The sequence below is a fragment of the Amblyomma maculatum genome, chromosome 6 (assembly GCF_055883805.1).
Source record: "Amblyomma maculatum isolate TAMU_Amacu chromosome 6, ASM5588380v1, whole genome shotgun sequence".
Taxonomy (NCBI): domain Eukaryota; kingdom Metazoa; phylum Arthropoda; class Arachnida; order Ixodida; family Ixodidae; genus Amblyomma; species Amblyomma maculatum.
The window spans coordinates 76,768,331-76,783,252 of NC_139349.1; the positions used below are offsets into that span (position 1 = coordinate 76,768,331).

General features: G+C 48.3%; 1 protein-coding gene across 1 annotated transcript; it reads left to right on the forward strand.

Annotated features, from left to right (window-relative positions):
- Positions 1–9,549: 9,549 nt before the first annotated feature.
- On the forward strand, positions 9,550–14,054 carry LOC146186035 (uncharacterized). Its single transcript, XM_084607976.1, has 2 exons — positions 9,550–9,679; positions 13,759–14,054. Exons 1-2 carry the CDS (start codon positions 9,550–9,552, stop codon positions 14,052–14,054), a joined length of 426 nt encoding a protein of 141 aa, XP_084464102.1.
- The last annotated feature ends 868 nt before the right edge of the window (positions 14,055–14,922 follow it).

The window sequence follows — 14,922 nt, forward strand, 5'->3', positions numbered from 1 at the left end:
AAAATGCATTTTTTTTCTCCATTCATTTGCTCCATGTTATTTTTAAACATATTGACACGCTGCATTCTTTATTTTCCCTCTGTGCTGATCGCGAGCGTGTGCCTCCTCGAGGCGAAGAAGCCGACGTTCGTCTCCTCGAGGCGAAGAAACTGAAGTTCTTCTGTCGAAGCGGGCCTGCTAGTTTCCTGCCGCACTGTGACTTCTGTTACTCCTGTGTCCCGCGGTGACTTCTGATCAGAGACTTCACACCGTGACATCTGGTAGAGGTGCTGGGTAACGCAACCCATGCTCCGAACACCTCCAACCAGCCGAGACTCCAGCCCTCAAGGATCTCCTACCATCGAGATTACGCCTACCCATCAGAGTAGCCGACGGCTTCGAGGGCTTGATCCTGAATTCGCGCCTCTACAATTTTCTCGTACTGCGAGGCCGCCACCATCTTCTCCAGCACCACCTTCGGAGACCACACAACCACCCGTAATGACGCAGGTAGACACCACTGCCCCCTCCTTCGTGTTGCAGCAGCCGCGGGAGATACCCATCTTCCAAGCCTTTCCTGGCGACGACCCGGAAGACTGGCTAGATAAATTTGAGCGAGTAGCCCAGTACAATCGCTGGGGCGACGACCAGAAACTGCAGCATGTATTTTTTTCGCTCGACGGTTCAGCTCGTACATGGTTTGAAAATCATGAGACTACTATCACAACGTAGAGTTCCTTCAAGGACCAATTCCTGCAAGCTTTCACCACCGTTTTTCGGAAAGAACGCGCCGAGCTGCTCCTACAGACGAGAGTTCAGCTCCCTAACGAGAGCGTCCTCGTTTACTTCGAGGACATGACGAGGCTATTCCGTCGCGCTGATCGAAACATGTCCGAAGAAAAAAAACTTCGCTATCTCATGAAGGGAATTAAGGAACAGATCTTCGTTGGATTAGTACGATGTCCCCCCAAGGCCATCGGGGAATTTGTATTCGAGGCCACTACCATTGAGAGGGCTCTAGAGATGCGATCTAAGCACTACGAGCGGCCGTCCATCCCTATTGCTGCCGCCATCGCGGACACTGGTAGCACTGACGTGCTCCGGGAGACCATACGGGCCATCGTACGCGAGGAGCTGCAAAAACTATTTTCGACGGCAGCACCCCCTCAAGTATCCAGCCTTTCTCAGATGGTTCGGGAAGAGGTCAACCAGGCACTCAACCCACCCGAGCCACTCCCGACAATGCCACCACAGCAGGCCATGACCTACGCCGCAGTCACTCGCCGTGCCTGTCCACCTCCCAGTCAGCACCAAGCAGCCCCTGCATACACTCGTCAAGCACCTCCCGCTCGAATTTCTCAGGTGCATCCACGCAAAAGCGACGTCTGGTGCACTCGCGATAATCTCCCGCTGTGCTTCCACTGTGGCGAAGCTGGTCACCTGTTCCGCGATTGCTATTACCGACGAATGGGTCTGCCGGGATTTAGCGCCGACGCGCGAAAGCCGCAGCGTGGTGAACGACCCCCTGCCATTGACGCGTACTTGGCTGAATCATCCGGAACGCCCTATGACTACTCGCAGTCGCCTTCACCGCGCCAATACTCCTCGCAGACACGTGGTAATGCCGGCCTGACGCGGGTCCGCTCCCCTAGCCCCCATCGGGAAAACTAGACGCGGCAACCTTTGGAGGGAAGGTTGCTCATCGACGAAATTCTCAAGCTCCTCCACCGCTGCAACCGGATGGCCACTCCGTTTCACGACGACACGACGCGCCCCACAATGATCCGCTGCCTCGGCGCTCCAGTTCTCCGACGACACGAAATCAGCTAGTACCACACCGCAGCCGTGACCGGACCCCGCGACGTTCCGGTAACACCACAGCCGTAACCGCCGACCTGAACATTTCAGTGGACGGAACCGACGTGACAGCGCTTGTGGATACCGGCGCCGATTATTCTGTGATGAGTGGGCCTTTTGCCGCCACTCTGAAAAAGGTGACTACACCCTGGACAGGCCCACAAATTCGTACCGCCGGAGGCCACTTGATAACGCCGACCGGTACCTGCACTTCTAGGGTAACTGTGCAAGAAGAAACGTACTTAGCAACCTTCGTCGTACTTGTCCAGTGTTCCCGCGACGTCATCCTTGGCATGGAATGGAGCCGTTATCGACCTGCAGACTAAGTCAGTGACCTTATCGACTGAGAACGCAATACACAGTGCTTCAGAGCGACCGACAGCACTGCACATCCTTGATGATCACGTCACTATTCCGCCCCGTTCCAGCGTGATGACGTCTGTGGCTGCGAATACACTGCGAAACTTTGAAGGTGTCGTGGAGAGTAAACAGATCTTACTTTTCGAACGCAGTCTTGCTGTAGCCAGAGGAGTCGTTCGCCTCGAAGACGGCAAAGCAGACGTCCTACTCACAAATTTTGGCAGTGAGCACCAGCATTTAAGCACTAGGACTGTAGTGGCCCATATTTGCGGTATCACGCATGTTCGAAAAGCCTCTGGACTTGCGACGCTGTCATTGACCGAAATGGAGAGGCCTACCACCGATTTACACTTCGACATTAACCCTGCGCTTTCTCAACTGCAGCATCGCCAAGTGAACCAGCTCCTCCAGCGCTATCGGGCGACCTTCTCCAACTCTTCACGTGTTGGCACAACCGATCTCGCCAAGCATCGCATTATTACGGATGATACCGTGCCACCTCTCAGACAGTCGCCTTACCGAGTGTCTCCGACTGAACGCGCCGCTATCACCAGCCAAGTGAAAGAGATGCTTCGCGACGATGTCATCCAGCCCTCGCGGAGTCCATGGGCTGCACCTGTCGTTCTTGTGAAGAAAAAGGATGGTACGCTGAGGTTTTGTGTGGATTACCGCCGGCTAAACAAAGTTACAAAGAAAGACGTCTATCCCCTGCCACGCATCGACGATGCTTTGGATCGTCTCTGCTCCGCGAAATATTTCTCTTCAATGGACTTGAAATCCGGATACTGGCAAATAGAGGTAGATGAGAGGGACCGCGAGAAAACGGCGTTTATTACTACGGATGGGCTCTACGAGTCCAAGGCTATGCCCTTTGGTCTCTGCTCTGCTCCGGCTACTTTCCAACGGCTTATGGACACCGTACTTGCAGATCTCAAGTGGCAGACATGTCTCGTTTACCTTGACGACGTTGTGGTCTTCGCTCCAACGTTCGAGGAGCACCTTCGGCGCCTTGAAACTGTTTTGCAAGCCATAACATCCTCTGGCCTTACGTTAAAGAACGAGAAATGTCATTTTGCTTTTACGGAGCTCAAGTTCTTGGGGCACGTCGTAAGCCACGCTGGTGTCCTGCCGGATCCAGAGAAAACGACAGCTATTGCCAACTTCCCTCCGCCCAAAGACCAGAAAGCTGTTCGACGATTTCTTGGCTTATGTGCCTACTACCGGCGCTACGTCAAGGATTTCGCTCGACTCGCCGAGCCCCTAACACGTATGACAAAGACAGACACGCCTTTCACTTGCGACGCACCACAGGAACAAGCATTCAAAGAGCTTCAACGCCGCCTACAAACACCTCCCATATTGGCTCACTTCGACGAAAACGCCGACACGGAGCTTCACACCGATGCAAGCAACATAGGCCTGGGCGCCGTTCTAGATCAAATCCAGGGCGGCCAAGAACGTGTAATCGCTTACGCCAGTCGCTGTCTATCTAAAGCGGAATCGAACTATTCCGCAACAGAGAAAGACTGTCTAGCCATTGTGTGGGCGACGTCGAAGTTCCGGCCATACCTTTACGGGAAACCATTCAAGTTAGTAACTGACCACCATGCCCTATGCTGGCTTGCAACCCTAAAGGACCCTTCAACCCGTCTTGTAAGATGGAGTCTACGATTACAGGAATTCGACATAACTGTCACGTACAAATCTGGCTGTCAGCATTCGGACGCAGACTGCCTCTCACGGGCCCCTGTAGATCCCCCCGCAGATGAAATTCCTGATGAGGCCATACTGCTAAATGCCATCAGCACAGAGTGCCTCGCTGAAAGACAATCTGCAGATCCCGAACTTCGTCACATCATGGACTATCTAAATGGTGCATGTACAACCGCTCCGAGAGCTTTCAAGCGTGCTCTGTCATCGTTATGTGTGCGCAATGGTGCCCTCATGAACAAAAACTTTTCCGCCAGCCAAACGCCGTACCTGATTGTTGTACCTATGTGTCTACGTGATGAAATCTTACAAGCTTGCCACGATGAACCAACCTCTGGACATTTGGGAGTCACCCGCACGCTTGCAAGGCTCAAGGAAGAGTACTACTGGCCTCGAATTCACTCAGACGTTTCACACTATGTGAAAACGTGTCGCAACTGTCAGCGTCGTAAGGTGCCGCCGACTAAGCCCACCGGACTCTTGAAGCCAATAGACCCACCGTCGAGGCCTTTCCAGCAGATTGACATGGACATGCTGGGACCATTTCCCCTTTCACACTCCGGTAACCGGTGGGTCATTATTGCCACGGATTACCTTACACGATACGCGGAAACCTCCGCTCTATCCAACAGTACTGCCTTAGAGGTTGCAAAGTTTTTCATCAATTGCGTTGTCCTGCGCCATGGCGCACCGGAGATTTTGATTACTGACAGAGGAGCCGCATTTACAGCCGAATTGCTGCAGCAGATTTTAATTCACAGTCATACTGAACACAGGAAGGCAACATCTTACCATCCTCAAACGAACGGCTTGACCGAACGCTTGAACAAAACACTCGCTGACATGCTCTCAATGTACGTCGACGTAGAGCACAAAACGTGGGATGAAGTGCTCCCGTACGTTACCTTTGCATACAATACAGCGGTCCAGGAAACAACGAACATGACACCTTTCCGTCTGGTCCAAGGCCGCGAAGTGACCACAATGCTTGATGCCATGTTACCACATCTAGACGACGGCAACCAACAACCAGATGTTCACACCTTTCTGCACCTCGCCGAAGAGGCCCGTCAGCTGGCCAGGCTGCGAATTCAGAATCAGCAACGCCACGATGCCCAACGATACAACCTCCGACACCGTGACGCCCGGTACACAGCTGGAGACCTGTTGGGTTTGGTTTCCTGTGCGTCGACGAGGCCTCAGCGAGAAACTGCTGTGTCGTTACTTTGGCCCGTACAAAGTGGTAAGCCAAGTTGGGGACCTAAACTATGAGGTTGTTCCTGATGGTTTTAAAAAGTCCCGACGCTCCACGCTCCCGGACGTGGTCCGCCTGAAATCGTATTACGACCGATAGTGTTGACTCTCTCTGTGCGTGAGCAACTGCCCTTCGTGCAATGGTTTTTTTTTTTTTATCTCTACCCACACTCCCAGCATCGGGACGATGCTTCTTGTACCCGGGGGGGCAATGACACGCTGCATTCTTTATTTTCCCTCTGTGCTGATCGCGAGCGTGTGCCTCCTCGAGGCGAAGAAACCGACGTTCGTCTCCTCGAGGCGAAGAAACTGAAGTTCTGTAGAAGCGGGCCTGCTAGTTTCCTGCCGCACTGTGACTTCTGTTACTCCTGTGTCCCGCGGTGACTTCTGATCAGAGACTTCACACCGTGACAATATGTGCACTTCCAATCGAGCAAGCACATAATTATTTCATTTTATTATTTTTTGTTTAACGTCCTCAAGCAACTCAGGTTCTTGGACGCCATAAAGGAGGGCACCTGAAATTTCGACCTCCTGGAGTTCTTGAACATGTACTTACACGCACAGTAAAGGCATGGAGCTATTTACTTGTAGAGCATCTCATTCCAGGTATATATTTAAAAATGAATTAACGTATGCTGCTTATAATTCTTGCAGTCAGGATCAGGTCTCACGGATTTTATTTTCGCAGTTGTCGTATACCACCGGCAGTAGACGAAGGAAACACGACGGAGCATTGATCTATAAAATCTATTGATGGCCACTGTTAACAATAATTGGGGGAGGGTAATACACAATGTCAGCATTGTTAAAAAAATTTGAGCTTTATTGCCTTGGCCGCCTCTGGAACATCATATGGGATGGCGCTCACTTCCGCAGTATGTACGCTAGTTGCCCGTGAGACAGATTATACAGCACAAGTGCCCGCCGCAAAAGTGGAGCCCGCGTTGCTTAAACTTTCCAGCTCGGTTTGTGAGTCTTCATGAAAAATGTTGTCTCGTAGAAAAAAAAACGTACTTGCACTCACATGAACGATTGCTCGTGACTAGAACATAGAAGCCTGATCCACTATATGAAAAGCACAGAAAGCGCACGGGTCCAGTGACAATGCGGTAACTTCCTTCCGCAAGCCCGCCATCGGGTAAGGGCTGCTATTATGCACCTTAAGACTGCCACGCATTCCACGCACATACATACCTACTCTCTTTTCTACGTTAAACAATGCGGTTAAGAAGTCTAACCGCAGCGGTAAACACCTATTACCTAACCTGGCCATTAGAGATTGCGCTCCGACGATGGACTCCGGGTAACCCTCATCCCGTGATCCACAGTCTCCCCCCATCCTCCTCCTTCGTTTCCCCTGGCGCTGTCTGCTCGTCAAAGTGAGAGAACGTGAGACTCCAGCCTGGCTCGTCGGGAGCGCGTAGACGGTTCTTTAGAAATAACGCAGAAGTACATGAAGTGCAGGACAGGAGCAGGACGGCGCTGAGAGAGAGAGGGCGGTTCACGGAAGCAGTGGTGCGAGGGACGGTGCAGGGGCGCCCCGCGCACTCTCACGGTGAGGGCGGTCACTGGCGATGTCGATTAACCCATTTCGGCGCCAAAACACCGACGCCGCGCCGGAGAGTCATCGCCCTGTCATCTACCCCGTGTCCGAAAACTTCCCGGGGCGTCCCCGAAAACGGAGAGTGCTGCTCCATTGTGTCGCCAGGGGCGGACCCCGTTGCCGAAAAGAAAATGAAGAGGTGTGTGTGTGTGTGAATACGCGTGCGTGTGGGAGCGAGTGAGTGAGCGATGGTAGTGATGTCTGAGATGAAGTGCTACGAAAAGAAGCTACCCTCGCCACTCACGACCGCCTGACACACGAGGAGGAGGCCAGGCTATAAAAGTGAACTGCAGTGACGTGCAACGGCGACTGTGACGGTCCTCAGGACAAGATGCGGTTACTGGTACGTACGTCCACGAGGCAGTTTCTCTCGGCATTTTCTTTTCTATTTTTAGAACTATAGTCGTGACGATCAGTAAGGTAGCAGCATCAGATTGCTTACTCTATATCCTAGTTATGCAAACCGCGATGGTGAACTGCACCTACTAACCGCTCAATTTCGTTAGCACAGCAGATACATAAACAAGCGAAGCTTAACGTGCGCAAGCAATACACGTCTCTCTCCCATTCCAGCAGTGAGAGTGACTTCCGGAAATCGACTGTCAGCAACGTCTTCAGAGATTACGTAAACAATAAAACAGACACAGTCGCAAAAGTGTGAGAAACAACCTTTTGATTCATATATTTTACTACTGCAGTAAATGATGCAAAAATGGCACTGAGGTATGTTTAGCTGTTACTTAAAGCGGTAGCAAAAAGGTAAACGCAGAGGTGTACAGTTCGCTGTTATGCGTAACTATTGTAGATGTAATTCGGCACGCCTTCGCTAAGCAAGTGCCCTCATTGGAAGCACTGCTTGTGTGAAAATAGACTGAATGGCCAAATGAGGCCTAAATTTAGAAGAAAAGGAATCGCTGACTGTAACCTGGCTTGTGTATGCGCCAGCATTGACGTTCGAGAGAGTTCGGCTTCACACTATACAACGGATTACCACCCCAGAAGTCATCTACGATGCTTCCTCCGTTAGCTTGCAGATTTCCAAGTTAACTGTTTCCGTAAGCGAAAACGACAATTTTCAGTGCAAATCCATCAAATGTGTAGTCTTCCTTGTGATGCAGGGAATAGACAGGGCTAGAGTTTTACAAATTCATAAAATCGCGTAATGTTTCAAGCCGCAAGCGTCCCACTGCTTGCGCACAACGTAAAACGCTGTGTTCCGAACGATTTCGCTTTGATGCCAAGTTGACGTAATTGAGTGGTCAGGCTGAGTAATTTAACCAAGCAGTTAAACGCGCAGCTTCGATATGAAGGAATCTGAATCTTTTCAGTGTCCTTTGAGATGTTTATAGGCGTCACAGCCTTCGTAGAGCCGGAGACGTCAAGATCGGATGCGCTTTTTTCCTTACATTATAACTAGAAGATTTGAAGCCTTCGTAAAGAACGGGTATTGAGTGACCATCGTTCCCTACATGAGTATGACGGCCGTGCGCTGTAGTTGATTGATAAGAAAGGAGGTGTGATTCCTAAATTGATCGGATAATGCAGAGAACTGTGCAGCCTATATGTTACTTGCAAAAAACGTTATACTCCTCTCTCTGTTACCCTTATTAAAGACGTTGTGAGCGTTCGTCGAAAAGGAAGTGAAATAGGTTGTGAGAGTATAGAGATCACTGAGATTCCTCAGAACAAACTTGCCATGCGCACTACGATCTACGCAGTTCAATATTTTACTCTTCAATGTGTCTCAAGTAACACTTTCCGAATATGTAAGAATATGAATTGTAAGGTGACACTATACGCTTTACCCATCTTGCTTTATTTTAGGCCATGTTGAATACAAGCAACACAGAGACTCCATTTTTGGGTGCAGCTATTACGATGTCAGCATTCTATGTCCAGACCGTAATTATACCGGGATTCCTCTGAAACGAATATAAAGAGTTTCATTGTCCCGATAGGTCTTAAAATTGCTTCCAAACGTTATGAAGGAAGCTTACTTGACGGCACTGCCAAGTCGAAGGGTGGGACATACCGGACTTTTTGAATGAAATTTTATCTTGGTATATCTTAATGAACAATTACATCTGGATAGCTATCGCCCTAAGTTCACCAATCGGATAGGAAATTCTAACTTATCTTTCTGAGAATGATGCCGACGATTTACTGAAACGTCATTGTCCACGAGATGTTTATTTGACTTAAGACCCTTGTATTGATGCTCCATGACTATATATTCACATCTCATCATATATTGGAGCACTTTTCCCCTAGCACTTTTGAGCAACCACTCGCTCTCACGCTTCATTTAGGCTCACAACCAAGGTAAATTGCGCAGCTGTATTCAAACTGCTAAAACATGCGGCTGTCCCTTTCCTGGAGGTGTAAGAATGACTGCTCCCTGCCGGTTCCCACTTTGCTAGCCTGCGCAACTGACTATGCACGGTATTATTCCGGTGGTACAGCTTTTTCTGACACATAAATTCAGAGCCGGGAGGGCCTTGTTAACACAAAAAACTGCATGTCATCCAGCAATTTCGCTGTTAACAGCATCGGGGTGGATTCCATACAAGAAGACATATATATACTATGGTGAGGCCGCCCAAAAGTAATAGAAAATAACATGCCTCTGCCCGCGCAACTAAGTGTAACGGGCTTCATATAGGAAGAAAAAGAGACAATTGTATGCAGCGACTAGAGAGCCATCACTGTTTGCCCCTCTCCATGCCTTTTGTAACTCACCTTCAAACAATTCGCGCCCTCCGCAGCTGGCGAGTGCGGTCGTTATGGCGGCCGTGTGTGCCGTTCATTGTGGCGGCGGCGGTTGGTCCGGTGGCGGCGGAGGAGGTGGCTGGAAAGGAGGAGGCGGAGGAGGAGGCTGGAAAGGAGGAGGCGGAGGAGGAGGCTATGGCGGTGGTAAGTGAACAGCATGCTGGAGATTGACTATAGCCGTCTTTGAAGCTTTGATGAGAGGTAAATAAGAAAAAAACACTATGAATTACAGAATAAGAGTTTTGATGTGATGTATAGAGCTGATCTCTCCAGGAAATCTGTCATTGTAGAGCAGTCGGCGACAAGGAAAGGAAGGTACGTGGAGGGTAAGGCTGAAGTCTAGTCGAGCAGATGAAGTTTTTTCCGGGTTAGGTTGAAAGACTACGAACGAAACACAGTAATATGAGAACACTGCAACTGTGTTATTATTGTAATGGACATATATAAACTTGGAATAAGCTGAAGGAAAAAGGAAAACGCATTCACGCAAACTACGAAATCCTGTCTCCTGCGTAGTTTTATGTCTTCAGTATAATGCCTTGCCAACTAGCCCCTCATCACACACTCCTTTAATTTATTGGAAATGTCAAGCCAGCAACTACAATGAAGAAAACGAAAATACTAGTAAGGGTTTGAGCAAAACCTATTTTTTCTAACCAAGCATAGAAGCTCTGCCTCAAGTGTAGATGGATTATAAACTTTCAAACAAATGTTAATATACTGCAGTAAACTTAGCGCCATGCGCTTGCTGTATTGTTTTGCTCATGCATAAAAAGAATTGAATGCAAATAATACGTTTAAACAAAATTAACAGGCTCGTAACCGAATAGTATCAACAGAAGAAAGAGCACATGGCTTTGTGGAGTCATGACGTTACACATGTTGGACCATGTGGTGGATTCCATTGTACTTACTGGTGGCCACATGATTAGATAAATTAGAAATTATTGCAATACTGTATAATCATTGCATGACTTGGCGGCCACCTTTAATCAGATAGCGAATGAGAAATCGGCAAAAAACTGTCAACTTTAATAGTAAGAGCGAACGCTCTTAAAAAAGCCTGTAGGGAAAATCACAAAATTAAAAACTGACGAACGGTTATCTCTCTTGAGGAAAACGAAGATAAGGAGATAAGGGCACTACAAAGTTTCAGGCTTACAGAGCTCTTTATAAAGAAGTTTATTTATACAAGTGCTCCAATATATTCTGATCTCGTAAGTCTATTATTTCACGTGCAACCGCATCGAGATTCTGCCAAGCATATTAATGCCGCTAGACACTAATGTTTGTGCTGGGCGTCATCACCCCTCTCTTTAGTCTCATAATTCACTTCTTGGTGATAGGCTGCCTCCTTACTTGGTTTGAAAACTAACTTTTGCTTCTTTTGTTGAGAAACTAGCTGGACCATTTTTTTTCTTTTTCATCGCTGAAGCCACCTTTTATAATACTGCATGATTGCGTTATCAGTGGTGTTTATTTCTGAAGACATAAACCATTGAGTTGCCATTCTAGTGAACGTACAATTATATAGACTATCCTGATGTCTCAATTCTGTAATTTTAACCGTGCCCTTCGCGATGAGATTATAAACTAGAACAGCAGATTTGATAGCGCACCTAACCTTGGTGATTATGATGACGATAATAACAATGTTAACGGTGGCAATAACAATGATGATAATAGTGGTGATAACGGTGGTTAAAATTTAATTGTAGGCATGGCGTTAGTTAACGGTTCCCATAGCCAATGAACCTGCCTGACAGCAGTATATCCAAGCACACTTAGGATGCCAATAAACCCACGAAGGCTTTCAGAGGTGTTAATGTTGCTTCCCTTAAACGGTAGATAGATTTGAAGCTTGAAAGGTGCAGTAAATTCCCTATTTCAGTGCTAAAAAGTTGCCCGTCTTTTTGGGCACTTTTGACCAATCTTCTACATCAAGGTAGAATCAATAAAAAATGGCCAACTGTGGCACCTCGCTAGAAACTCGCACCGCAATGTGGGATGAGTTCCCGCGCATTCAGTTACGATGGTTAGCACTCACCTTAATGGTAGCGGGGACCACAAAAAATGTCTGCAAGTGCTATATGAACTTTGGGGCCACATGATAGTAATTCCTGCCGTCGTAACCTCGCAGGGAAGCCCACTGCGTGAACCTCGTTCAGTTATTTTAAGTGCAATGCACCGTCTCCTCGGGCATTGAAGCTGTTAGATCGAGTTCACTGCGCACATGTGAAATGTTAGGGCAGATCGCTACGGCTGCCTCTGCCAGCGCCCCTACTGTGAGAAATCATTCCGTATGCCATAACCATTTCGCGCACACTAACTGCATAGTGAACTTGTCTAGTTGGCCTACGTGTCGTGAAATATGGTCAGGTGATTATACTGAGTCAAGTGACATTAGTGCCGTTTCTGTGCAACTAAGCAATGTTGTACGATGCGTGTATTTCATGTTCTTCATTTCTTGTACCGCATAATTATAGCACATCATGTAAGGGTGTGAAAGCAATCGTACACTTTTGTTATTCACAGCCACTTGTTCAAGGCCCTTCCAGAGGGTTTCAAAAAGTGTAATCATTAAGTTCTCAGAAGCTAAAATATTACCCGTAGAGGTTGAGGTCACCTTTCGGCATCTTTCTTAATGTTTGCCGTGTGTCAGCTTGCTCCGTTCGCCCATAACAGTACATGACTAGTAGACAAAAATAAAGAACATGCATATTTCTTAGATTGCATGAGTATTGTATTAAGTGTCAATGCATGAACAATGACACAGTGCCTATCTGAGGTAATATTCTTAATTAACGTCATCTTGTATCCGAACAGCTAAAAGCCTTCCATGCTCCTGAAGCAAGAGCGAGAATCACAAAAACTAGCGAAAATGAAACCACGTTAAGTAATGTTGAAAGTTGGGCGAGTTGGTTAACGTTCATGATGGAAGATAGCGCAAAAAAGGGTAAACGAAGGACGGAAGGACGACACGGACAAGAACGAAAATGAAACTATGGAAAAACGTTTCCTCGCAATCAAAGCTCGGAACCCGAAATATTACCAAACTTGTGAATTAAGCTTTACTTCCAACCTACAAAGTGCAATAGTCACTTACCACCAAAGGTCAGAAAACGAATTGCAGAAGTTACAAACACATGAACATAACTACCTGGGCGGACTCGTGACTCAGTCTTAGGGTTCACCTGGCCCATTATAGCTTTTGATTCGGGTTCGCTATAGTTCTAAACTCTACTACGAGAATGCTTTCCTAAGGCATTATCTGCAGCGAGGCAACTTGGCATGTAAATTACGCGTTTTCGCGCAGCTTAGCTCTCGCTCTGTGCCAGATCAATAATTGCAGATGGTAGCTTATCTACCCAAGATATACACAAGAATAGCGCACCGCAACCGCTGCGACAGGAAGACAAAACAAACTACGCATACGCACAGTTCTTGAATCTTCACAGCACGCTGAAGAAAGACGCAGAGAGTAGCACAACAAAAGGGTAATGGTAGAAACAGAGCCCAAGAGAGCAGAGACTGCAACGCTCGGGTTGTGCTTGCATCTTTTTTTTTTTTGTCATTTGCGCGCGCTATACCTTGACCAGCACAGAGTTATCACCTTGAATAAATGCAAACAGATTTAGAGAAAAGTGCAAAGATCATACACACCTTTACTCCCCTTCGCGAAGCCACCATGGTGCAGAACTAGTTGCAATCCTTACATTAGCCATGACCCCGCCATTCGAAGCTTCAGCAACGTCTAAAACTTTCAAAGCGCGTATACGAACAATAAACACATAGATATTCTTGTCTCAAACTTCACACGGACTGTTCGCGCTATCTCCCGGTTCAATTGCGTATAGAATCAAAGGTTTTCAATTAGTTCAAAATAAATCCAGACCGGTATCCACGTCCTGCCCCTCTAAGCCGGGCTTACGTCTTAGGCATATGGAAACACCACCGTGATTGCACAGTGAGTACATAGCGTTCGGTTGCTGCGCATGAGTTTCCGGGAGCAATTCTGGCAGCGGCTGCCAGATATTGTGCAGGTAAAATGTTAATGCACCCAGGTAGTGTAACATTACGGCGGAAGCCTATACGGTCGAAGTGAGTCGAGGGACCTCTACTTCACCGGGACTTTTTCTACAGAGTTGTTTTTTCGGGGGAGAAGTTTTCATCCCAAGTCTAAATTATTTAGAAACTATAAAGCTTTTACCCTTCCTGTCAAGGTGGAGGTGGCGGCCCAGGAGGCGGAGGAGGGGCAGGAGGCGGTGGCGGTGGCGGTGGTGTCAGCCAGACCTACAAGACGGGATCTACGTACCTGGTCAAGTCCCTGCACCCCGTCAGTACCGGTGGCGGTGGCGGCGGCGCAGCCAAGGGTGGCGGCGGTGGAGGTGGCCATGGAGGTGGCGGTGGCGGTCACGGTGGCGGTGGAGGTCACGGTGGCGGAGGCGGTGGATGGTCCGGCGGAGGAGGAGGAGGTGGGGGCTGGCCTGGAGGCGGAGGCGGTGGAGGCTGGGACTGAGATCGCCCGTCCGCAACTCAGGCAGTCTACCCGGATCAAACGACCCCGCGATCAACGGCCCCCACTAAATCGCTCGACAACGATCACCCACGACCTCAATCCTTTGTGCAATAAATCAGCGCGACCATCAGAGCGATCGTTACCATCGAAATCACAAAAAAGTAAACGTCTTCGTGTGCGTTTACTCGTGTGTGTGTTGGCAAGCATGCAGGAAATTGTGCTTGCTTACCCCTCGCAAACCGCCAGAGAGATGCTCATGCAGTAACAAATGTGCATAGAACTGGTAGCCTCCCAGCTACAGTGTTGCTGCATTGCGCTAAGCAGTGAAACATGATCTCTAGAGGTCGAATATCTATAGCTTACGACCGAAAAAATAATTACGTGTGAACTGCAGAACCTGCACTAGAAAAATGCGAAAGACTGAGCGCCGCTCATACATGACAGTGGGCGTGCTGGTTTCACTGGGTGCCACATGATGGCGTTACGACTGCACGTGAAATAGGGTGCACGCCCGCTCTGTGCACATCGAGGCACCTTAACGTGAACCAGATAGGAAATTCACAGAGAACGCATGCTACTCGTTTAATTTCGACGTCTGCAATTGACATATTCATAATTGCTCATGAGCGCCTTAATACAAACTCATCATTCTTCCTTGATAAGACAATGTGCGTTCCTCGACCTTTCGCTGAACGGCACCTAGTGGCATGTTATCTGTGTCCACGTGCCTGATGTGTTTGACGGCCATGCGTATATATATATATATATATTTTTTTTTTTTCAATATAATAAAAAGCGCCTTTGCACAGATAGACAGTTCAGAGTTATGGGCAATTCAACTGTGTCATCAGTGCGCGTGACAAGACAA

What these genes read in the sequence shown, in the direction of transcription:
- LOC146186035 (XM_084607976.1), top strand. Translation starts at nt 9,550, where the DNA reads ATGGCGGCCGTGTGTGCCGTTCATTGTGGCGGCGGCGGTTGGTCCGGT. An exon ending in AGGAGGAGGCTATGGCGGTG is followed by an intron (nt 9,680 to 13,758) that starts GTAAGTGAACAG and finishes CTTCCTGTCAAG; the next exon opens with GTGGAGGTGGCGGCCCAGGA.